The 23,864-nt window shown below is 36.5% G+C and overlaps 3 protein-coding genes across 3 annotated transcripts; 2 read left to right on the plus strand and 1 right to left on the minus strand.

The window, feature by feature from the left end:
• Positions 1–837: 837 nt before the first annotated feature.
• LOC112507388 (pathogenesis-related protein PR-1-like) lies at positions 838–1,771 on the plus strand. The gene has a single exon (XM_025111962.1). It carries the CDS (start codon positions 1,015–1,017, stop codon positions 1,582–1,584), a length of 570 nt encoding a protein of 189 aa, XP_024967730.1. The 5' UTR covers positions 838–1,014; the 3' UTR covers positions 1,585–1,771.
• Positions 1,772–3,310: 1,539 nt separating this feature from the next.
• LOC112505795 lies at positions 3,311–17,496 on the plus strand. The gene is made up of 11 exons (XM_025109791.1): positions 3,311–3,640; positions 4,989–5,132; positions 6,140–6,207; positions 7,039–7,109; positions 7,283–7,546; positions 11,672–11,835; positions 11,972–12,027; positions 12,147–12,199; positions 12,303–12,426; positions 13,391–13,488; positions 17,260–17,496. Exons 1-11 carry the CDS (start codon positions 3,447–3,449, stop codon positions 17,329–17,331), a joined length of 1,308 nt encoding a protein of 435 aa, XP_024965559.1. The 5' UTR covers positions 3,311–3,446; the 3' UTR covers positions 17,332–17,496.
• A 317-nt stretch (positions 17,497–17,813) lies between these two features.
• Positions 17,814–20,019, minus strand: LOC112507344 (T-complex protein 1 subunit delta). Its single transcript, XM_025111896.1, has 2 exons — positions 19,637–20,019; positions 17,814–19,291 (listed from the first exon to the last, which is right to left on the minus strand). Exons 1-2 carry the CDS (start codon positions 19,995–19,997, stop codon positions 18,048–18,050), a joined length of 1,605 nt encoding a protein of 534 aa, XP_024967664.1. The 5' UTR covers positions 19,998–20,019; the 3' UTR covers positions 17,814–18,047.
• Between the last annotated feature and the right edge of the window lie 3,845 nt (positions 20,020–23,864).

The raw sequence follows: 23,864 nt of genomic DNA on the forward strand, positions 1-23,864 counted from the left end.
CATCAATTAAAGGAATACATATTATTTTTTTTCTGAAATTTTAAATTATATATAATAAAATAATTACGTGTATTTACGCAATTTGTGAAACAGAAATTGAGATGATGAATGTTGGTACAAATTTTTATTCTTCACGAGACCTTCCAAATTCCGTCATCTTTCGTTTTTTAGTTGAAATACATTAAAATGTAATATAAATTTATTTTAATTCATATTTAATGTACATTTTTTCAACTTATATTTCTTGAAGTGGTAATTTATTGATAATTGTAATATTTAAGGGGTGTTTACCATATATTAATTATAGGATAATTGTTTACCTGTAAAAGGTCATAACTGTTAATTTACCTTATCATATAACAATTTTGGCTATTAAAAGAGACTGTTGATAAACATCTCTTACTTGATAAGGCTAACTTGGTAAATGTTTTCCCATTTACTTACCGAATAAGTTTTTATGTCCTTAATTAAATCTTACATAGTAAGATTTTCGATACTAATAATACTCATAAAATAAGATAAATAACATCTGGCAAATACTTAACTAATAAGTATTAAAACAATTTATTAAATAGGATGTAAAGCAATTTGTGAGAAAGAGAGTTAATGTGAGAATCGTGATAAAGGATTTGGACCATTGATTAACTTTAATCTCAAACCCACTCATAAATCACTCTTAATATAGGGATTGATCCGGTCGGTGCATCTCATCCTAATATCTATCGAAGGGTGGAGATTTCTTGTTACGTTTCTCGCCTTAACTTTCATTCTCACCAGAACCCAACCCTATATATATTATATATATATATATATATACACACACACAATGATAACAATAAAACAGAGAAACATACCCCACACTAACATGGTTTTGCATGATTGCTAGCCTTCAATCAATGGCATTCACATCTTGAATTCCACTCTCTTTTGCACCCAGATATATACTCCTCCCAACCATGCTACTCCCTCACCTGCCCGCTGCCCGGATTCCATCCGCCTCCATTGCTGCTAAAAATGACACCATTACTTCTCTTCTCCGTCCTCCTCTTAACCTCCCTCCCTCTTTCCTTCTCCTCCACACCAACCCCGAATTTCCACAAAATTCCTGACAACGAAACCGTATACAGAACCTCAAAGCAACTCTGTGTCGGGTGCACGTGGGAGTCGTTTCAATTCTTGTTTGCCCAGAATATGGTTCGGGCAGCCAAGTGGGAAATCCCATTAGGTTGGGATTTCCAGCTCCAAAGGTACGCCCAATGGTGGGCGGGCCAGAGGAAAAGGGATTGTGAGTTGATGCACTCGTTTCCCGAGGATGATTTTAAGTTGGGAGAGAACATATACTGGGGTAGTGGATCATCGTGGTCTCCTGTGGATGCTGTGAATACGTGGGCAGACGAAGAAAAGTACTACAGCTATGCCTCTAATACGTGTGTGCGTGGCCAACAGTGTGGGCATTACACGCAAATCGTGTGGAAAACAACGCGACGAGTCGGGTGCGCCCGAGTGGTTTGCGATACTGGTGATGTCTTTATGACTTGCAACTATGACCCTGTTGGAAATGTTATTGGAGAAAGGCCATACTGATCAACTATCATGACATAATTCCCTTTCAGCTCGATGACTTTAGATGTTAACAGATTTGTGTCACGTTTTATGTGTTATATATTATACCATGTATAAACTATTACATAATTACGTAGATTTAAGCATATATATTGTATCATTAGAATTATATATCTTTCTCTATATATATAAAATGATTTCCTTGTAATACATGGATTTTTTACAAGTGGGATGTGTTTGGGCAATAAGGTCAAGCCTCAAGCTTTACCAGTTACGACGAGATCACGACGTTTTTCAAGACATGTCCTAAGGCGGCAATATATGTATATATGTGTGTGTGTAGAGAGACAGACACACACTTGTATGTGTAAGTGTTTGAATATTAATAGAACAAAAAGAACAATCATTGATACTAAATATATAGAGCTTATAAAAAATGATATCAAGTGTGCAAAATCAGAATATAAATCTTTTGAATCTCAACTCACTATTTTTTTTTAATTTTCAAAGGATTCGTATTCGACTCTTCATGTATGGGGAATTGGGAATGAAAGTAAGTATTTACCCTTCAAGTTTTTAGTTGTTTTTTTTTCTATGTTTATTTAAGTTTTAGGTCTCGTATATAATTATCATTTATTCATTAAATTGTATATTGAACCCCCTCTCCCCCACACCTTATAAAATAACGTGTTGTAATGCACTACAATGCCTTACAATGGAGCCATATGGGTTAACGTGACTACAAACCCAAACCTTGACGCCATAACGAGTTCAGAACTATGATTTTAACCTATAGTTTTAACCTATAAAAATGACATGTAACTTTCTATGGTGGTAAAAATTACTTTTAATTTTTTTAAGAGAATTTGTAAAAAATCCAACAAACTGTACTATTTTAAATGAGGAAGTACATGTACTACATGGACCCATTTTTTTTTTATCATGGTGTATGTTGTTTTGTTTTTATTATGGTGGAAGCATAACTCAGCGGCCGTTTATTAAATACTTACATGGTAAGTGTTTGTTAATAAAATTTAACACTATTATTTACTTATTGGGTAAGATTTTAGTCCATCAAAACAACATCGCATGCAACAATTTACCCGGTAAGTGCTTAACGTGGTTAGAGTCGTCGCCCTCACTTACCGAGTAAGACTCTTGATCCTTGTCTCGCTCTTTCCAGATAAGATTCTTGGTGAGGTAACGTGACTTGGTAAACACTTACCCGAGTAAGCATTTGGTAAACGTCCCCTTAGTGCATTGTTACATGACTAATTTTGCTGCTTAATCCTCTGTTAGCATGTTACCAATTATTTTGTGGGTTAAAAAGATCTATTTGGCCGGTTTAAAAAGTTTAGAGATTTATTCGTTTAAAAAATATTTTGGGATTTAATCATTTAAATTATAAAATTCTTTTGGGTATTTTTAGACTTTTCTTGTAACCAGGTTTATAGGTTAAAAAGATTTTTTAATCACTTCTAGAACTTCAAATGATTTAAATGTCAAAAGAATAATACAAAAATTTAATCGCTCAAAATAAAAAAGTTCGTTAAGTTTTCCTAGACTTGTCCTCTAATATTCACAATTCATATAGAACTACTCATTAATTTAGAAACTAAAACCCCTTTTATAATAAAAGAAATCAAATAATATCAGCTAAAAGTTCATTATAAGTAGATGAACAACCATATACATGTCTATAGTAATCAAGTACTCAAAAGTTTGACCTTTTTATCTGATGAAAATACGGAGGAAATACATTTTGCATGAAATATCTTCCATTCATAAGAACCACAAGATCTCTAGCAAACACAATATCTCGTGTTCTCCTTGTTTGGGTTCCTAATCCCTGACAAAATCTTCCCGTTGTCTTACGTTTTCTTATGGCGACTATTAAAAATTCAAGAACAAGTTTACTTACGATGTTTCTAAGTAACTATGCAGATGCCGAAACGAGTCATTGGAGTCCATGTCGGAAAATCAAGTTAGTAGCTTTGGTGAGACGAAATCCAAAGCTCAAGAAATATGCTTACCCATGGAATCGAGATAGAAACGACAATTACTTGCTAATAAAAATGTAAGTTGCTTTAAACTTATTGTTTTGACTCTAATTATATCAATCCATCCTCCGTAGATTTCAAACTTTTGTATGCACTTTTGACTAGTTTTGACATAAGTTTAATGTTTGGAAAATCACAAAAATAACTGGTTTGGCAACCGATATTTTACTAGATTTTTACTTTATCATGAAATGGGCAGATTATGCAAACTAGCAAGCAAACTGGTAGAGGCAAGAGGAGACAAAGAGCTCCCTCTCCTCTCCAACCCTCTTCTAACCCGAAGCCAGACCCAGGGGCGGACCTGTATGGGAGCATACGGTGGCACGTGCCACCGTATTATTTCGCCTCCGAAGGGTAAAATTTTTAGGTTTGTTAACGGTGCTACCGTATCGTTTCGGAAGGTGCTACCGTATTTTTTATAAAATTCAAAGAATGGTGCTACCATATCATAATGAAGGTGGTGAGAAGAAGCAAGAAGACGCCGGAAAACCAGAGGATGCGGCGGCGGTGATGGAGATGAGGAAGAGAACCCCAATTCTACCCCACAACCAAGTTTGAATCATGTTAGTGTCATTTTCTTAGTCAAACGGTGGCATCGTTTGAAAAAAATTTCCTATATTTTTTTTTCTTATGGTCAAGTGGTGCTACCGTTTAAAAAAATTTATGGGTCCGTCCCTGGCCAGACCTCCAGTGAGAAATCAAAACGTGTGCCAAGGAGAGAGGGTCAGCTTATTCTGCGTCCAATAAGAACCCCCATTTAATCGAATTTGTAGAATTTATGACAATAAGTGGTAGAAAAAAAAAGTTGACTATTTGGCCATATAAATATTTTAAAACTATTTTTGTGATTTTTTTATTTTTTTATTAACCTGGATATCTAACGTATTATGCGAACCGACTAATCCCAAAACGACCATCTACTTTGCAGATAGTTCGAAGTCACCGCATTTGAACCTATGTAACCACAAATAGTAAAATTAAAATATTGAAAAAAAGGAAAAGGAAAAGAAAAAACGGTATCTTAGCATATGTGGCATAAGTTGACCCCTGACGCAAAACCTAACCCTGGTTCAGTTTGGAAGAACCTCAACCACATAGCGGTGAGGCTGTCTCTTGTGATCTTGCTGTGCAACAACCTGGCCGGAGCCGTTGCGGGTCCGAATAATCTTTACTTTACTCTCAATCAACTACCCCATGATCTCAACTCTTACGCATGTTTGCCATCGCTACAAAACCCCAATTTTTGCCACTCAATTTCAATTGCTTCAATTTAGGGTTTCAATCAGGATGGCCCAAGGTATTGTCTGTACCTGCTAATTCAGATATGGACTTAATTCCCAAATTGGGAAAATTGTTTTTTGTTAGCCAGCAGAATAAGACGAATCAGGCAGTGGAAGTGATTGAATCCGATAATAATGTCAGCTGCAAAGATGGTTTCGATGCTATGTCAGCTGGAACAAAAGTACAACCTGATCACCTTGTGATCATGGTCAATGGGATCATTGGCAGGTGATTTCATGAATTTTTTACCCTCGTTTCATGATTTGAATTAAGGATGATGTTAAATGTTGACGATATTCTACAAGAAACTTGCCAATTTGATAGGTTATCCCAATCAGACCGTAAGAATGCCAATCACGCTCCTCAATAACAATGATCCAAGAGACAATTTGAGGCACTCACAATCCGTTTCTATTAATGGTTTTTACTGAAAACACGTCTACAAACAACCACGAATGATCCTCTTATTTGCCCCATACGCTCACAAAATCACTATTTGCTTTTGATCAGCATGTGTAGATCAACTTGAAAGATACCGAAGGCAATCCTTCCTCCCTTCTCTTCTTATCAGTCCTGGTTGTCTCTTCTCTAACATAATAGCACTAACATGGTGAAAGTGCGTTAATTTGATTGTAGGTCTCTATCTTTTGATATATCCGTAAACTTACTATGAACAGAAATCAGTTCTGATTCCACATCAAAGTTTGATTGTCCTTCCCCTTTCTAGTTTCGGGCTCTCTGGTTCCTCTCTGCCTAAAGAAATTTTATTTGAAATAAGAAAGAATGTTCAACAAATTTCTAGAGTAAAGTAAAAGTCAATATTGGCTATCAGGTGTTTTACATTCACTTGTCATTTATGAATTTTAGAAACTACTGATATAATTTACTTGTGATGTCATCCCGGGGGGAGGGGGGATAACTGGAGCCCACAATATATGGAAGCATAGAAAATGTCTAACCACTATTCTTTCACCTTGAGCTATGTTAAATCTCTTATCTCCCTCCTTACCCATTAACCTTAAATATACAAAGTACAGGTGCACATGTTAGAAGTTCTCTCTTCTAGCTTCCTTCTACGAGTGACAGTTTAACTCTTAAGAATTTTGATTCATTCGATATTTATGTTGGTACTTAATTAAAATCAAGATTAAGATTACTTGCTTCCTGCTTTGAGTAAAAAAGATTGATTGCATATGCATCTATAAGATCTCAATTTAGTTCTGCCTTGTGTCCAGTGCTGCAGATTGGGGATATGCAGCTAAACAATTTGTCAAGAGGCTTCCTGATAAAGTTATTGTTCACTGTGAGTATCTCTTTCAGAGTCTCCATCTGTTACATTAGTTGTTTCATAATTTCGATCTGGCATTAATCACAACGTACTTTTTCATTTAACAAATAACAAAATGAAGTATAAATATATGCATTATTTTGATTATGTGAAACTCCCTAGTTTTTTTATGGATGTTATTTGGAGAATAGTTAAATGAAGGTGTGTAAGTTTTGTTTTTCGTTCCCGGCTCTCATTGTGCTTGCATGCAAGAATTTTAGATGGATCTAGTTCTTACTCTCCAGAAGATGGATTGTTGCCAAATGGATGATGCACCAAGTATTTTCAATATTAACTCACTTTTTTGTAATTGGGTTGGGATATAGTTATTTCTTGCGCGTACGTACCTTTATTCTTATCCATTTTAGCATTTCATGAAATTTTCATGTGATCACTTTGGTACTTATCGAATATGGTGTGCGTAAAATTGATGCAAGAAGGGCATTCATTTAACATCTCCTTGTGCTCCATCAGCCCCAACCCCTTCAAGGTGTCAACACTCATTGGGGCTGTTTAGGAGCTCAAGCATTTTGATTGTTGATGACTCAAATGGTACTTGATCTTCCTGTCCCCATTTGTTTCCCCAATAAACGCTCTTCAAAGTTGAGGTGGAGTTATGTCTCTTATCATGTGGAGCAATCTTGGAGTTCAACATAATTGTTCGGCCCTGCATATAGCAGCTAAACTTTCAAATTAATTGGTATTAATGAATCAACGTTTGGTTAGATTCTATTGGACAATGGTTTCATCTTGCTATTTATATCTAGACATCTTTTTATATTCTGTATTAATATATATGTTAAGCAGGCAGTGAGTGCAATTCAGCGACCTTGACTTTTGATGGGGTAGACCGCATGGGTGAAAGATTGGCGGAAGAGGTATTCCTCTTGCTTCTTTCTTTCTTTTGCTTATTATCAGCAAACAGTCGATTAATTATTGATCTTTGTAACATAGTCAAATTTGTCAAAATGCATGGTTCAGTAATACCAAGTTATTTTATAATTACGTTTTAAATATAATTTTGTACCACAATATTTTGTCTATGCTGCAGGTCATGGCAATTACAAAACGTTGGCCTGAGGTGTCGAAGATCTCCTTCGTAGCACATTCATTGGGTGGCCTAGTTGCACGATATGCTATTGGGAGACTCTATGAAAATTTTCCTGTAATTGGACTCTCAGGTTCTAATGGGAATGATGCAAGCAATTCCGAACAATGCCATGAACAGCTTTATGAAGCTAGAATTGCTGGTCTGCAACCAATTAATTTCATAACAGTTGCAACTCCACATCTTGGTTCTAGAGGACATAGGCAGGTATGCTTAAGATACAAAGTTGGATTGGCGGTGAATCATAATTTGTTAGATCAAGATTGTTTTGCGAAGGAGCAGAAAATGGTTGAAATGCATATGTAGAAGAGCAACTTGATCATATTTGTTAGAAGTAATTAGTTGTATTAGCCTCTTACAACTTATTCTTCATTTTAGTCTTGATCATTATGTTTGCCTTTGTTGTATCTGCTATTACATATCCTTAACAATAGATTCATACCTTTTTACCTAAATTTGATTTTCCTTAAAAAAATGCTCTAGTGAAATGGCTTCTTAGAGAAAACTGTACATGGGATCCGTCTGACCTTCTTGTGGGGTTAGAAGTGGGTATCAGGGTCAATATATATCCTCTTGGCTTGCCTAAAACCTTGTTGCCAAATGGTATTAATTATAAGGAGACCTTTAGTATTTGGTTGTATTTTGCCTGCTATGTTTGTCACTCATTATTGTCCTCTTCAAAACTTGACATAGGTTGCATTTTCAATCAGGGTTTCTAGGAGGAGGTTCATATAATTGACCTTGAGGTATTACCAATTAGGGGTCTTTAGCATTAATCATATGAGGTCCATATCTGCTCTCAAACAGGCTCGAGGGTTAGATCTTCTTGTTTGTTTAGGCATGGATGCATGGTAATAATGGTTTTTATGGGGATGATATTGTATTCAGCGATGACAACTAAACATGGATTATAACTTTAGATTCTTTGTTTGATAGGAGATTTGAGAAATGGCATATACAACCTCATGTATTTTCTATGGATCAGGGTTTTGTGATCTCATAAGTTCATATTTTTCTATTGTTCTTGATGTCTTCTTTAAGATTGATTAATGATGGTATTAAGAACCAAACCACATACCTAACTGGACACCTAGGTTGGTCCAAATCCCACCCAGGTGGTAGAAGACTGGTTTGTTGTAAATTTGGTATTTATTCATCATCTTAGGTTGAATGTGGAGCCATCTTAGAGTTGTCAAGTGGTTGGTTGCACGATGCAGTGAGGTTAAGGGTTGGAACCTCCCGTAACTCCTTGTGAACCAATGCCAAGACATAATTAGACACCTCAACCGATTCATACATCGCATGAAACACTCTAACTTCAACTACCTGCCAAGGAATCGAAAAAGAAGTTGTCCTCTGGTGTACCATACATGCGGGAAGTGAATGGCACATGGATCATAACCGATAAATAGGTGGAAGGAAGGCACGTTTTGGATCTCTTAACAACCTTGACATTTATTTACAATCTAGAGACGTGTCTTCAACCATCTTGGAGTTGTGAGAACATCTAAGCTACCATCAATTGTTCTTTCAAAATTCAACCAAACATTATTCCACCTTTGCAAGCAACCCTGTTATCTGATGTCCCTGGCCCCATTCATATCTTAGGGACACAACGTTCCTTTGGCTGACAACAAGTTCGTTAGAGTAGTAGGCAATTAGTAAGTTGGACTCAAGTAGAGTGCAACTGTGAATCAAAAGGGAAAGACCCCAACTGAGGTTCATGTAAATGCAATGGAGTTGTTGCTCTTGATCTGAAGGGAGGAGAGGCTAGCTGACCATGAGAAGAGGATTCACACCCTACAGTTAGATGAGCAGGGAGATTAGCAAAGCTGTAGCTGCACTCGTCAGGCGAACTTGGTACAAAGAGGACTCCTACTACTCATACTGCATGGTATCCACCAACAATGCCAAAAATGGGTAAATAATGGGAAATCTCAAGGAGCGTAAGCCATATCAGATCCCAAAGGAGCCTTCATGTTCAAACCATAAGCTTTGAGAAGAAAGAACAGGGTGAGGCCATCAAGTATTGCTCGTGTCACGAGGGCCAAAAGAAGTTGGTGATTGCTTCCAAGCCTACTACAATCCCGAACTAGACCCCCATCATAGCTACCATACCTGTTACCCTTAGTAATACTATCCAGATCTTGATAAACCGGATCAATGAGCTTGAAAAGCATATCAAGTTTAGTATGATGGGGAAGTAGTATATTATAGTCTTGTTTCACCAAGGCCTTTCTAGATATATCGCCCTAGAAAGGCCTCACTGCTCACCCTATATGTAGTCACATGATGGTAAAGGTGACACATACAAGGACCTTCCGAAAATTGGGTCTTTACTTTTGTAGTTTGGGCATGATAACAGTGCTCTTTGCATGCTGTTTGACTACCTTGAGGCATCTGACAAGGCTTAGACTTGAACCCTCAAGTTGGGATTCGTAGAATCCATCACTTAGTTGAAAGGATGAATTCATGGCTTACTTTGCCATACACAAAAGACAAAGGAAGAGGAGTTCTTTGATGAGCATTAAGTAGGGGTCAAAGGAGTCCCTGAGATCGTATGTGATGATATTCAAGGCGACTACTCATAAAGTGGCTCACCTTTTCCTTGGGGAAGCCAAAGGCTTCTTTCCCATAGATCTATATGAGGATCGGTTGAAGGAGTTCATGCAAGATATCATCCTCATACCAGCTAGTATTGTGGCTGAAATGCCTGGGAGACACTTGGCTCGTGATCAAAAGGGTTGGGGAGATGGATATTCTCAACCTCTCACTATTACATGAAGAGGGATTGCTTGGAGACCCAGATTGGGCCAAAAGAAGAGGCGAGGTTAAATAGATTTCTGCCCCTTTGAACATAACGCGCAGGATCTTAATGACAATCTTGACCTGATTGTCCAGCGCAAAGTGAGTGGAGTTTCCACAAGACCCCAGGTTCAAATACAGCCCCGCCCACCCCTGCCCTAGGACACCGCAATTTAACTCCCTCATGATGACTGTGAGACTGGTACGAAGGGCTCTAGAGTGTAGCGCAAACCGTCTTTCCACAATTTGACCTCATTGGTCAAGCCTGATCAACAACGCGTCTTAGTTGAAACCAAAGATCAAGAAGGAATTACCTGGCCCCTCATTTGAAGGGTTCATGCCTTAAGAGGCCATCTTCTACTGATCTATCTTGCCATGTGAGGCAAGGCAGGTAAGTAGCTTTGGTTCAAGGGTGTGGGGGATTATTCTCATACAAGACGGATCAGAAGACACTCCGCCGTTCATCCCGTTCCAAGTCCTGTGTCAGTTACAAAACCTGCCAGAGAACTACCACATGAATTCTAATTGTTAAGATTTTAGTAGGAAGCCCATAACACTCGGGACCTACCATAAAACCACTGTCATTAGCTCTAATCATTAAATTTTTAGTTGAAAAAGAACATGTATTTGTTTTAAGAAGTGCACACAGCCGATTATCAAATATCTAGAAACAAAGCAAATGCAAACACAAACTGTAAGATGAGAATTGGAATATTGCACACAGTGAATACATCTATAAGATTATGTATTCGGTCAAATCTTACAATCTTCTAATCTGGAGAAGTGTCTTATCAGCATAATAACCCCCTATAATGGCCAACATCACAAACATCCTACAAGATGAATATGTGCCAAAAACAGCTTTCCGTACGACAATCTACATCAAGTGCACCTACCATGAAAAGAAGAGGATGAAAACAGGTAGTAATATATAAATTTCACTGTACAAAATACTGAGTTATGAAAGTATTATTGATAGGTTTTACTATTCAGTAATCGGATAGGACTTGTGTGGGATTAACTGAAATGCTAGGGTTAAGGAAGTCAACTAGTTACCTAGAGGGTGGCTGATCCTCTCTTATGCCTAAATCAGAAGTCGCCTCTTGTGGTCATACCTGTCCAAGCAACAGTTCAACACCAACGAGGAGAATTTGGTTAGAGCCTCATCTTACCAATATCTGCACCATGTTGGACTTAAAGCCACGAATAATTATTTGAGAGATAGGGATATCTTCCTGAATGATGGTTTTTAGAGTGAAGATGCATGTATAGATCTCTAACAGAGGGGAGACCTAAAAAGATTCTGAGTTCGCATATGAACTTGGAAGATATTATTATTTTTTTACGTAGGGAAATTATGGATCTGCTACTTCTCTTCATGGTATATGTAATATGTAGGACACCCTTTAAAGCTTTCAATAGTTTGGACTTCTGATCAGTGTTCTTTTCCTTACTGAGTGCATATTTAAAATGTTTTACAATACTTCTCTTTTATTTAGATCTCATCTGGTTCTCTCTGCTTTACAGCTCCCATTACTTTGTGGTCTTCCATTTCTTGAAAGAAGCGCATCTCAAACTGCACACTGGATAGCTGGGAGATCTGGAAAGCATCTCTTCCTCACTGACAATGATGATGGGGAAACTCCCCTCCTCCTTAGGATGGTTAATGACTCTAAGGACATTAAATTCATGTTAGTATTGCTTCATTCCGACATTTGCCTCAATAATCTTGGAGAGAGACATCGTGTTCTTTCTCTCCTCCTTTTTTTCTTGTGTTTTCCCAAGCTCTTCATTTTCTGATAATTTGCATGTTTACTTATTGTGCAGCTCTGCTTTAGGATCTTTCAAGCGGCGTGTCGCATATGCTAATGCAAACTATGACCGTATCTTTTTTAAGTTCGTTCTTAAACATTTTGGCATTCTAATTATTTCAAATTCTATCATATTATCTGTTATTTGTTACTGGTTTATTACCTATGTTTGACCTTCATTGACTGTCAAGACATGGTTGGATGGGGAACATCATCGATTCGCCGTCAACATGAACTTCCAAATGTCAGTTTGCTTTTTGTGCCTGACTGGTATCAACTATTTTGATGTATCTATTGTAAATACAGATACACTACATAACTGTTCCTGTTTGTTTCTCCTCTTCTAGTCAAATCTTCTTTCAGAGGATGAGAAGTACCCACACATCGTCTATGTTGAGCAAGGTCAACAAGAAGCTGATGAAGCGGTTCAAAAGGGGACGCCTTCTGTAGTTGCACCTGAGGATTTTGAAGGTTTTTCTCCATCTTTTGGGTGTGATTCGGTTGATATATCTTGAGTTAAGCAAGTCTCATCATTTCCTGTTAGACAAGTTCTGACTGTATAATAGCAAGTTTCAAGGAATTGAACTTTGACAATGAGGCAGGGGGAAAGAGGAGGGGCATTCAAGGCACCCACTAACTGTTTGAATAAACATGAAATTTGTTTGATCACCCAAAAAGTTTTTTTTTGAGAAGATTGATGGAACCTTTAACTATGCATAGAAAATTATCATCTGGTTGTTTTATATAAACATAAGCGAAAATAAATTTTAAGCCAAAAGAGTTTGGGAGAGAACATCAGTGACTGGAGCTTGCTCAGCTTATAAGGTAAAACTTCTCACCACCTCCCATAGTCCTCATGAAAAATTAAGGGAGATGTGCATCTCTTATGCTCCTGCCCTATCATGTATTGATGATGCAGCAGATTGTGGAAGTAGCTGAACTGATCTCGATAAAACTCGGATGGTTTTTCTAACCACAGAATAGTAAGCAAGGATAAAATTTGCCTGTAGATGTCAAAGTTCTAAACAGTATTGTTCTCTTTTCAACATGGACAGCTTGTAAATTGTGAAGTAAACAAACTATATTGATGGCCAGAGAAAGAGAACTTAGGTTTTCACCCATGGGTCTGAACTAACACTAAAAACAGGACCCTAGAATTGTCTAAATTGTATATTCTGGAAGTGAAGATTCGTATATTCTCTTATGCTTGAAGGTTTCTGCATTTTTGACTCTGACGAACCTTTTCCCTGGACAAAATTTTACTATGGGAATAGGTTGGTAGAGAATCGCACTCATTTAAAAGTCAAATATTTGATAACCCACAGTAACAATTTCGAATGACAACTATGATTTGTAGCTTTTTCTGGTCCTAATGAGCATTTTGGTTTATGTTCTCTTCATATCGACTCATATTTTCATTGGCTTGTATATTCAGAGGAGATGATCAGAGGTCTTACTCAAAAACCTTGGGAACGTGTTGATGTTAGCTTCCATAAAAGTACACAACGATATATTGCACATAGTACCATCCAGGCAAGTTTTAAAGCTAAATTGTTGGCGTACGTATATGTTTTATCCTTGCGAAATTTGACCTAAATTTACTGAACTCCTGCTTTGCTGGACAGTCCTATACTCATTTATATCGCTCATGCAGCTCATTAGAATATTCGTCACTTTTCTGTTCATATTTCATAAAATATGTTGTGCTTCTGTACACATCTGAGTACTAGGGGAACTGGGAGAATTTTTTAATATCAGCGCGCATGTATTCATGACTACATCCCTACATGAACATAAACTCATTCATCTTCTCTTAAAATACTGATTTATGTTGATGGTTGAAACTGCAGTCCACTTTACGTGTCATTTAGTCCGAAATGATTATATTAGTTTATTCTTCTCTTGAATTTCTTACGATGATTTCGTACTACTTCCTTCACCTGGAAAGAGTATATTGGAATATACATGTTTCTTGTGTAACAAGAATCACCTGCTTCACCTGTACTTGTTCTGAAGTCTGACTGTTAGACTGTTGTTAGGATGTTAAATGTGAACTAGGTTAGACTTAAGGTTTATAATGCTTCCTAGTTTAGGCCCAAGTGCCTATTCTTGTGATATATGCTTGACGTTTACCCTCGGTAATTAAACTTCCATTTAGACCCAAACATTCACTTATTATCTGAGCCTTTAGGGTATAACATGGAACAATCACGTGAGAGTTCCGTTTTCTCTGCCAGCTGCAACTAGCCCTCCATTGTCATGCCTTCCTGCCTTTTCATGCCTCTGTTGGAGATTCCCCACAAAAATTTCTTCTGCTAACCTTTCTAAATCTGGGCCTGATTCATCCAGTATAATCGACTGGTTCATAGTGCCAGTATGGTCCAACTCTGTTAAAGGGTATTCTTTTGACCCAGGTGTTTTTATCCTGACTTTATATTTTATCTTTTTCTTTCCTGTTGATGTCATGTGCTTATCTGCAGTTGCTGACTAGGGTAACTTTCTTATAGGACTGAGCACGAAAACACATAGCGGATGGCGACCATAAGTAATTACAATAATAGCTTTAGCTTAAAGAATTACCCCATAAAAGGGGCTTTTGCTTGTCTGGCCTGGGACACTCATTGCACTCAAAGTGTTTTATTTTGCCTCACCAAGTAACTATGAACTTAACTACAACAATAACAGAAATATGGAGATAGCTAACAAAGAAATATGCATCCAATTTGTAGAAAAGTTGGCCCTCCAAGAAAATGTTGATTATCAAGGCTTCCACTTCGCTTCATGTCGAGAGTTTTCAAGTTGAGAGAACAAACCTGCTGGCGTAAGATGTAGAATCAAGTAGTCAATAGATGGACCATAACTTTCAGTGTGATTAATCTCATGCTTCTTTCTATTGCATAAACCCAATAAAATTGTTTTTATTCTGATTTCACACATCTCTGGATAACCTAAGAAGAGGAACATGTAGTGGTCCAAAGAACACCTGATCTTTTAATGAGGCTTGTAAAATGATTAGGGTACATGTTGGAAAATCTTGAATAGATAACACGCAAGATAGACTCATGAGCTGGAACAAATAGACACAAGTAACATTAATTCTAGGGTAATTTAAGTTCCATCTCTCCAAATATTCATGTTGGGGAGCACCCATCAACCATTCCGAACTTAAGTAAAAATGAAAATAGCCGTTAAGCAAAATATAGTCTCTTTGAGATAATCCCCAGGAAACAGAGTGAAATCATCCATCGATTTCTTAATCCTGATGGGCTTCACAAAGGGACTCCTTAACACCACATGTCAATGTACAGGGTGTGTCCACTCCTCTGAGTAGTCTGTTGGACATCAGAAAATGGATGCCTCGAGAGACTTTGTTTGCTCTTAATCAACACCAAGGTTGCCCCTTTTCTTAAGGAACGAGCATGGGTTGTCCTCCACCTAGCAAAGATTACTCTTCAGTAACAACCTAACATGTAAACTAATCACTGTACATAAGTAATTAGGGTTGTTTGGTTGGTTTTTCATTAAGTTATGTATGGATAAAACTCTCGGTGCGGATTAATCTGTCTGTATATACTGGGAAGGTTTTTGTTTGGAGAGTTTTTCATAGATGGTAGGAGCTTGTATTTTAATTGAGAAGGACAGGTTCGGAAAAACTTAGCTTTCTGCATTAAGCTCCCTCCTAGAAGCTTACTGAATAAGCCACTTTCTATATCATTAAGCCATTACCAAACAGTCATTATAGCTGAACGAATAAGCTTCGAGTCTCGTTAGTTCATTAAGTTGTTAACAAGCAGACCCTTAGCTTAATATAAATAGGAAATTTAATGTAATCATTCCTCCTTAAGCTTGAACATGCATATCAAAATGATTCCCGACTTGATAACCAAAATGAGAAAATTTCCGAAGCATAATTCACCTAGGAAATTGAAAAGATATCCAAAAACAAATGAAAAGCAATCAGCAAATTGAAAGCCATACTAGATAACTGCAGAATTACTGGTCGTGATGTTGCACAATTAACCTTTCTCTTCTCTTATCTCTAGCATCACCTGAGTCAATCTGATTGTCTTTCTTAATGCAGCACTTGTTCGTTTATCGTAGTAGTCCTTAACCCCACAATCTTAACATCTCTATAATAAGTGCATATTATATTGGTCTTCTCATCTTTCCCTCATTTACTGCACAACCTTAACATTGTTATTTCTGGTACGCACATCGGAAGGGTAAGTTTGTAACTTTTCATGGATGCTCCAAATTCTGATCTTCGAAGTATAGCTGGTGTATTTCAGCTATGCAGATAACCAACCCCCTTTCAAGAAATAAGGGCATTTCTAGCATTTATAAACACTCCTCCATCTACTGGCCTGATTAGTGTGCCATATGCCATCTTTAACCTCACATATTTTCCAGTTTGTTTAGGAATCTAATTTAGTGTTTCATTCTTCAATAAAGTCTCAAGACTATAATTATGACAATGGAGGATAAATTAGATACAAAGAAATCATCTGTGGAGTCTAGTCATTGACTTCTCATCTTCCATTGAGACTCAGACCATATTGCTTAAAAATTAATAATCGACTTTTTTCTTGGTCTTTTTGATTTATCGTCATTATGGTTTTAGTGTTAAGATAATGTCAACTCGAAGTTTTATACATTTTAGTCATAAACATCTTGTATTACTTGCATGCGTTCATATTGGCTACCCAATATTTTAGCTTGTGAATATACCTACCTATTCAAGTGTAATTCAGACTATAGCAGAATTTTAAATGGTTATCTAGCTCTAGGCTATTGTTCAGTAACATTCGTTTAACAACTTATCTTGGTAAACACAACTTGTTAATATGAAATTTAATCTGGTGTATGTGTCAATTTATTATTCCATAATTCCATGGGATTGACTTCAACTGTATGCAATTGCATTCACTAATAAGGGTACATTTGATATACAAGATAAAACAAAAACTTGTTTTGTCCCATATTTGATGTGACATTAGATGAGAACAAAATTGCATTTTGTTGTTCCATCAAAATAGGTGGAACAAAAATCACGGAGATAGACTCAAGATTCGTAAATTACTAAACTATCCATGTCATGTTAAACACCCTAAAACCTTCCATAATCCTTTCACACGCATACCGCACTCTCGTCTGTCCAATACAACTGTCTGTGTTCCTAAACGCATTAAGGAGTAAAATGTGTGAATGATGTGTACATTTCTTTGTATGTGATAAAGAAGGCTTATTATATAAAATTAGGCAATCAATGGTTACTGATTGTGTTCTCTGCTACTCGAAAATCAGGTGAAGAGCTATTGGTTAAACTCTGATGGTGCAGACGTGGTTCTCCATATGATAGATAATTTTCTTCTTTAGCATATCATCATGCTTAAATTCTTTGTCTGATCAGGTTGTATATATTATGCAATCCTTCAAATTGGGGATGCTTACATTCTTTATACCCTAAATTCATTTTGTCCATAAATTGGAATGGGATGTTCTTCCTTCTCTCTCTTAATTTAATTATTATATTTAAAACAACTTTTTGTTCCAATCATATGTTTTGTTTGAAACTATGACATTGAAAAGCAATAAGATATGGTAAAAGGTCGCCAAGTTTCAATTCCAAATTTTGAAACAGAAACTGTTGGCTTGTTTTGGGTGTCTTAAAATTCACATTCATTATTCGATGATAAATGGAGATACATGTCGTGCTCTTGGTCGTTCTCCAGAAAGTTGTCTTGACTGTTATCGACCCATGATATTAGCATGTGTGATAAAAGAAGAAAAGAAGAAAACGAAACAAAAACATTAATTTAATGATACAAAAACAGTACACTTGCAGAAACCATTTGTGGGACATTCTCTAAAAGTATTAATTATAGATGAATTAATAAAAAATCTCACCCAAATGATGACTGATTACTGCCAAAATATCAAACCTTCAGGAGCTAATGGAGATCCAGCATAAAAGATGAGCGAGCAAACCAAACAACTCAAATCAAAACTTTCAAAAATGGGTTCTTAGAACTGCATAAACACAACAATCACCAAAAACATTCGAATAGAGCCTGAACCACACCACATTACTTCTACCTCACTGTAACAATGTCATCAATCTTCAAAATCATCCGAACACACTCTGTAGCTAGGGTTATGGCACTTGTGCTCACAAGCAACGGTTGCACCACATTCTCCTCCAAGATATTCGTGATTTGCCCCTTTCTCACATTGATTCCAGCATTGATTTCACCCTGGGCATGCTTGTTACGAAGCTCTGTCACTATAGCAATTGGGTTCAGACCTGCATTCTCAGCCAAGGTGTAAGGAATAACTTCAAGAGCCTCSGCAAAAGAYYTYACRCAAWAACTCTCCATCCCMTGMARRACYTTAGACCATGCACCWAGYTGCCTCGAGAGCTCAAYCTCTGGKGCACCMCCACCTGCAAYCARAAACTTTTTGYTCACWARRCACCTAACCACACATAAAGCATCATGCAAACTCCTCTCCGCCTCATCAAGAACCAGCTGATTAGACCCACGAACAAGAACCGTAGTAGTTCTTCCCATATCTTTAATTCCTGTAATCTTCACAATCTTTCCATCTCCAAGTGAAACCTCTTCAACCATACTAGCAAACCCTAGTTTTTCCGCACGAAAATGCTCAACATTTGCTATAGGCAAACAGTTCAATGTTTTGGTAATGAATTCAATGTCATCACGTTCCACATCTTTAATCACCAAAATCTTGGCCTTGGCAAGGTAATGCAGCGACAAATCAGTAACTGCGTCCCTCAAAATACTCTTCTGGATCAACAACACATTACAACCTGTAGCCTTGATCTTTTTAATAATACCCAAAATGTAATTCCTCTCTTCCTTCAAAATCCGGTCCATCTGGGTATAATCCGATACGACAATAGACTGCTCGATATCAGTTTTTGGAGGTGATATCTGGAACTGAATAACTGCAATTTTCGCATTCTCAACACGAGTAGGACCACCAGCAGAGTGACTAACCTTCTTATCAAACACCAAACCCTTGACTAACTCTGTATCATCAACAGTTCCTCCTAATTTCTTCACGATCTTAACATCCCTAAGATCAACTATATCTGGTTTGGCTGAGTCCACTACGGATAAGACAGCATCTACAGCTAAGGGAGCTAAAAGACTCGAGTATTGTGAGACTACCTTGCTATTAAGTGAAGTTGAAGCTGATTTAATCAGACTCTCACGATCAGAAAGCTCGACAGGAACAGCCATAGCAGTAAGCACATCAAGAGCTTTAACTGAAACCTTGTGCAATGAATCGGATATCACAGTAGGGTGAATACCTGCATTAGGTATGGTGTGGCATAAACATTGTATCATGACATACTCCATCCGTCCATCCATAAACGAAAAAGCTAGATTATATATTGATGTCAAACAACTCAAACTAACAGTTTCAAATGCAAAAAAAATGATATGATTTTGTTGTGATTTAAGGCAAACATCATGTTTTTCGTGGTACGTGCTATGTAGTAATTATGATTAGCAATTAGTTTTCAAAAAATTAACGTCTAATTTTGAAATTGAAATTGAAATGAACCCCTAGTTTCTTTGTGGAACAAAGAGACTATAGATTAAAGCTTAACATTTAATTTATAGAGAGAATAAAAGAACATCATAAAGCATACCAGCGCGGAGTAAAGTCTGGCATTGTTTTAATAGGGCACCGGCGATGACAACAACGGTGGTGGTACCGTCACCAGCGACAATGTCTTGGGATTTAGAGAGTTCAACGAGCATCTTAGCGGCGGGTTGGAGGACTTCCATTTTGTTGAGAATGGTAGCGCCGTCATTGGTGATGATAACCTCGCCGGAGGCGGTGGAGATCATCTTGTCCATGCCTTTAGGACCGAGCGATGTGCGGACGGCGCTGGAGACAGAGCGTGCAGCATTGATGTTGGCCATACGTATGTCTTCTTTTCGTTTATTGTCAACATAGCTTTCAGTCTTGGAAGACGCAGGTGCCATTGCAACTGCTGGAGAAGCCATTGTCTTTCCACTGATCGATTGCAAACCCTAACTGGATCTGAGAGAGAGAGAGAGAGAGAGAGAGAGAGAGAGAGAGAAGTTGGAGTCGAAAATGGTGGGTTTACGAAATTGATTCTAGAGAGCGCGACATAAACTATTAGGTTTAATTACAAATATGGTCCCTAAACTATAAATCATTCTCACTTTTCCCCTTCTATATTAAGGTTTTGAAATTTTGATACTAAAACTTCTCTTTTGATTATTTCAAGTCTGCTTGGTTGACTTTTAGTTATAGAATTAAAATGAGGATGTTCGAGAGTAGGAATGAAAATGGTTAATACATGAATGATGTTTGGTTGTTGAAAATTGAGTTTGTATTATTACTGGTTATTGAGTTAACTCTACCCATTGAGCTAATAATCTGTCGTGGAGCCCCCATTAGGGGCCCACTATGTCAAAAGTGAAAGAAACATCATCCTTCTCTTTAATTTTGGTCCTTAAGGTTTAATGATTTCTTTGAAAGTGGGACCTGAACTTTAATAAGTCAAGATGTCATCCCCATGTTTGGATTTTGCTTTGAAAATGAGACCTGGTCACTAACTTCATCTATTTCCATCGTTAGTGTCAGGGGTAAAATCATCCAACCATCATTTGCCTCTCTTTTTGCACTCTTTTGTTGTTTTTTCTTACATTTGAAAAAATAATCAAATTATAAGGACCAACTTTGTTTAACCATTAAAGACCACATAACGGTAATCTTCTCCGGAGACTCTTTGGTCATCTTATTTGTCGTCCCTCCAGTCATCTTCTTTGCGACTAAGGAACACATGTATCTCGCACAAAGACACTAAATAAACCCATTTTTACGAACAAAAACAACAATCCAAACTTCATTCTTGTAAAACAAATCAACAAGTAAACCCCATCGTGGTATTACATGTATTAAAACCCCATTCTTTCATACATGCAATATATGTCCATGTCTCATTTTGCATATAAACTCCATTCTTTCATACCACATCATATTGACGATTTTCCAGCCAAAAGAACATCCCCTACACTGATCGTTCCTCTTCTCTATCCCCTTGCATGTTTTTTTCATGTGAAAGTCGGCACCTCACATTTCCATTCCTCTGTGATTTGGTCCTTGTGGTTTCGTCCCTGTCATTTGGCCCTTGTGATTTGGTCTCCATGTATTTATTTGGCCGGCGATGAAACCATGAAGCATCAAGACTGCTAATCCTTGTGTATTTGGACCTTTATCAGTACTCAAAGGAAAGGAAGAAGAGGATGGATGTGATGTGGGTGATGGATGTAGGTTCAATTTATAATAAGAGATTTGGGGGTGAGTAGAGAAATGTTGGGGAAAAGGTGTTTAACATCATATTATAGCTCACTGAAGATGCTCAACGAAGGTTAATGGGGGCTGAAGATGAAAGAATTGCAACCGAAGATGCTCAACGGACTTTTGGTCCCCCTCTCTCTCTCTCTCTCTCACACACACACACACACATATATATATATATATATATATAGAGAGAGAGAGAGAGAGAGAGAGAGAGGAATGATCAATTGCAAACCACCCTCATTTGTGAAAATCTTACAAACCAATCTCATCCATCCATTTTCTTGATCAATGGTCAAGATTAAATGAGTTTATATTATAAAATTAAAAAATTAATTTTTAATTAAAAAGGGGGCAAATCTGTAAAATCCCCAATATTGGAAGGTAATAAATATTGTTGGAAACGTTTCATATAGAACGAGGTAAATTATTTCTTCTTAATATAAATGTTTTACCATTAATATGTTTTATTATTTTTTACCATTATATTTTATAAAAATATAATTTTTAAAAGCAGTAGAATATGAAATATGTGTTCCGTTTCATTGAAAAAATATATGTACTTTGAGTAATGAAACTAATTTCATGTTCAATAATGACCAGCAAACAATTTCACAATATTTCAGAACGTTTTATGCATGAAAAACGTTTATTAAATAAAAAAATATTCAGTTTTCAAAATGTCTCATTAAATTTTTAAAAATGTTTAATTCTTTATATGTTTCATCGTTCAATACTACATGGGTCTTTCTTTAATGGCAGTCACGTGAGTTCGTTATATAAACGGTGAAATAGTTTCATTCATTGATTTAATGATACAAAGTATTTGTTTTTTAGTATTCAAAGTGTTTTATTATTTTTAGTTGATTATAATATGTTTTATATTTCATAATTTATTAGGATATACCTAACTCATTGTAGGTGACCGAGAGGAATACGATGTCCATGTGGTGTGGCAATGATTTGGGGAAAAAAGAAATAGGGAGAGGGGTGGGCCGGATAATGGGTCCTCACCAGGGATTGGACCCATAATTTTTTTTTTCAAACAGTAGAACCATTTGACTATAAGAAAAACTATGTGAAATTTTTTTCAAATGGTGGTACCTTCTGACTAAATGAAACAAATATACAAATTTTTTTTTCAATCAATGACATCATTTGACTAAGAAAATGACACTAACACGATTTGAACTTGGGTCTGGGGTGGAATAAAATCATTGCAAACCAACTTTACCAAATAAAACTTGTTCTCATTGTAGTTTCAAAATACATACGATGACACACAACAGATTAATATGGTTGCACATTTCACGAACCTAATTTTTTTTAACCTTTCTACGGATGAATAATACGGTGGCACGTGCCACCTATACCACCAAAGTAGGTTTGTCCCTGGTACTCACTGGAGAAGGTGACCGGATCGGAGATGGCGTATTGCGTAGGGGTGTGTGTGTTTATGTATGTACAAAAATACAATAGGATAAAGACAAAATTAAGGATAAAAAGACTAAAATAGCCCTTATTTAACTTGGTTAACAGAATTCTTGATTCCGTTAGTGTCATGGACTCAAGACGTGCGAAAATGTAGTCCACAAGTCTCATATTTGTATTTGTTTTGATTTTGGAATCACTGTGGATAGAAAATATAAACGACATGAACCAAAAATGTAATTTAGTCAAGAAATTTTGAAGTTGGCTATAGCTTCTTAAACTATGTGTTCATTGTCAAATTGTAATCAATCCACAATAGCCATTCAAAACGAGTTGAAAAGTCGTATAAACAAGAAAAGTGTTGGATAAAATGTGAAAATTAGACTTTGCTAAGAAAGTCGAAACACTCCATATCCATATCCATATCCATATCCATATCCATATCCATATCAATATCCATAATACCCGTTGAACCCAATTATTTTGTACCCAAAAACCAAAGTGACGAATTAATGAATTCAATTCAATTCTCTAATAATGATACAAATTAGTTAATCACTTTTAATATGTATTAAAACCAACACAAGGGAAGTTAAAAATTCAAAGCCTCACATAAAACAAATTCCGATTTAAGCAATATGAAAATAAATTAATTGGATGGGTAATTGGATGTTGATCGGTTCGGTTTTGGTCAATTATGGACTGTCATCCGAGAACCAACCGATCCAAATTGGATGTTGAAATTTTCAATCCGATCCGATTCAATTACAATTGGATATCCAATTATGATTGATCGGTTCTAATTGAATCAGTAGGTTTCAATTAGATCAGTTGATTTTCTGCACATCCCTACTCTCGCTACTAGGTGTATGCAATAGGAAAACGATTACCATAATAATATAAATATAATCAACATAGTGATAGTGATAAATAAAAAGTTAAAATCTGCATCTTGTTATTATATAATTAATACATTTGTAACGATATTTTATTTTAAAATAAATATGACACTTATTTTTGAAGTTACTGTATTATTTCTATTTAGTTTAGAAAAAGAATATATATATACTATATTATAAAATATTTGATAAAAACTCTTAAAAACGATTTTT

Source organism: Cynara cardunculus, assembly GCF_001531365.2.
Source record: "Cynara cardunculus var. scolymus isolate 2C chromosome LG 2, CcrdV1, whole genome shotgun sequence".
Classification (NCBI taxonomy): domain Eukaryota; kingdom Viridiplantae; phylum Streptophyta; class Magnoliopsida; order Asterales; family Asteraceae; genus Cynara; species Cynara cardunculus.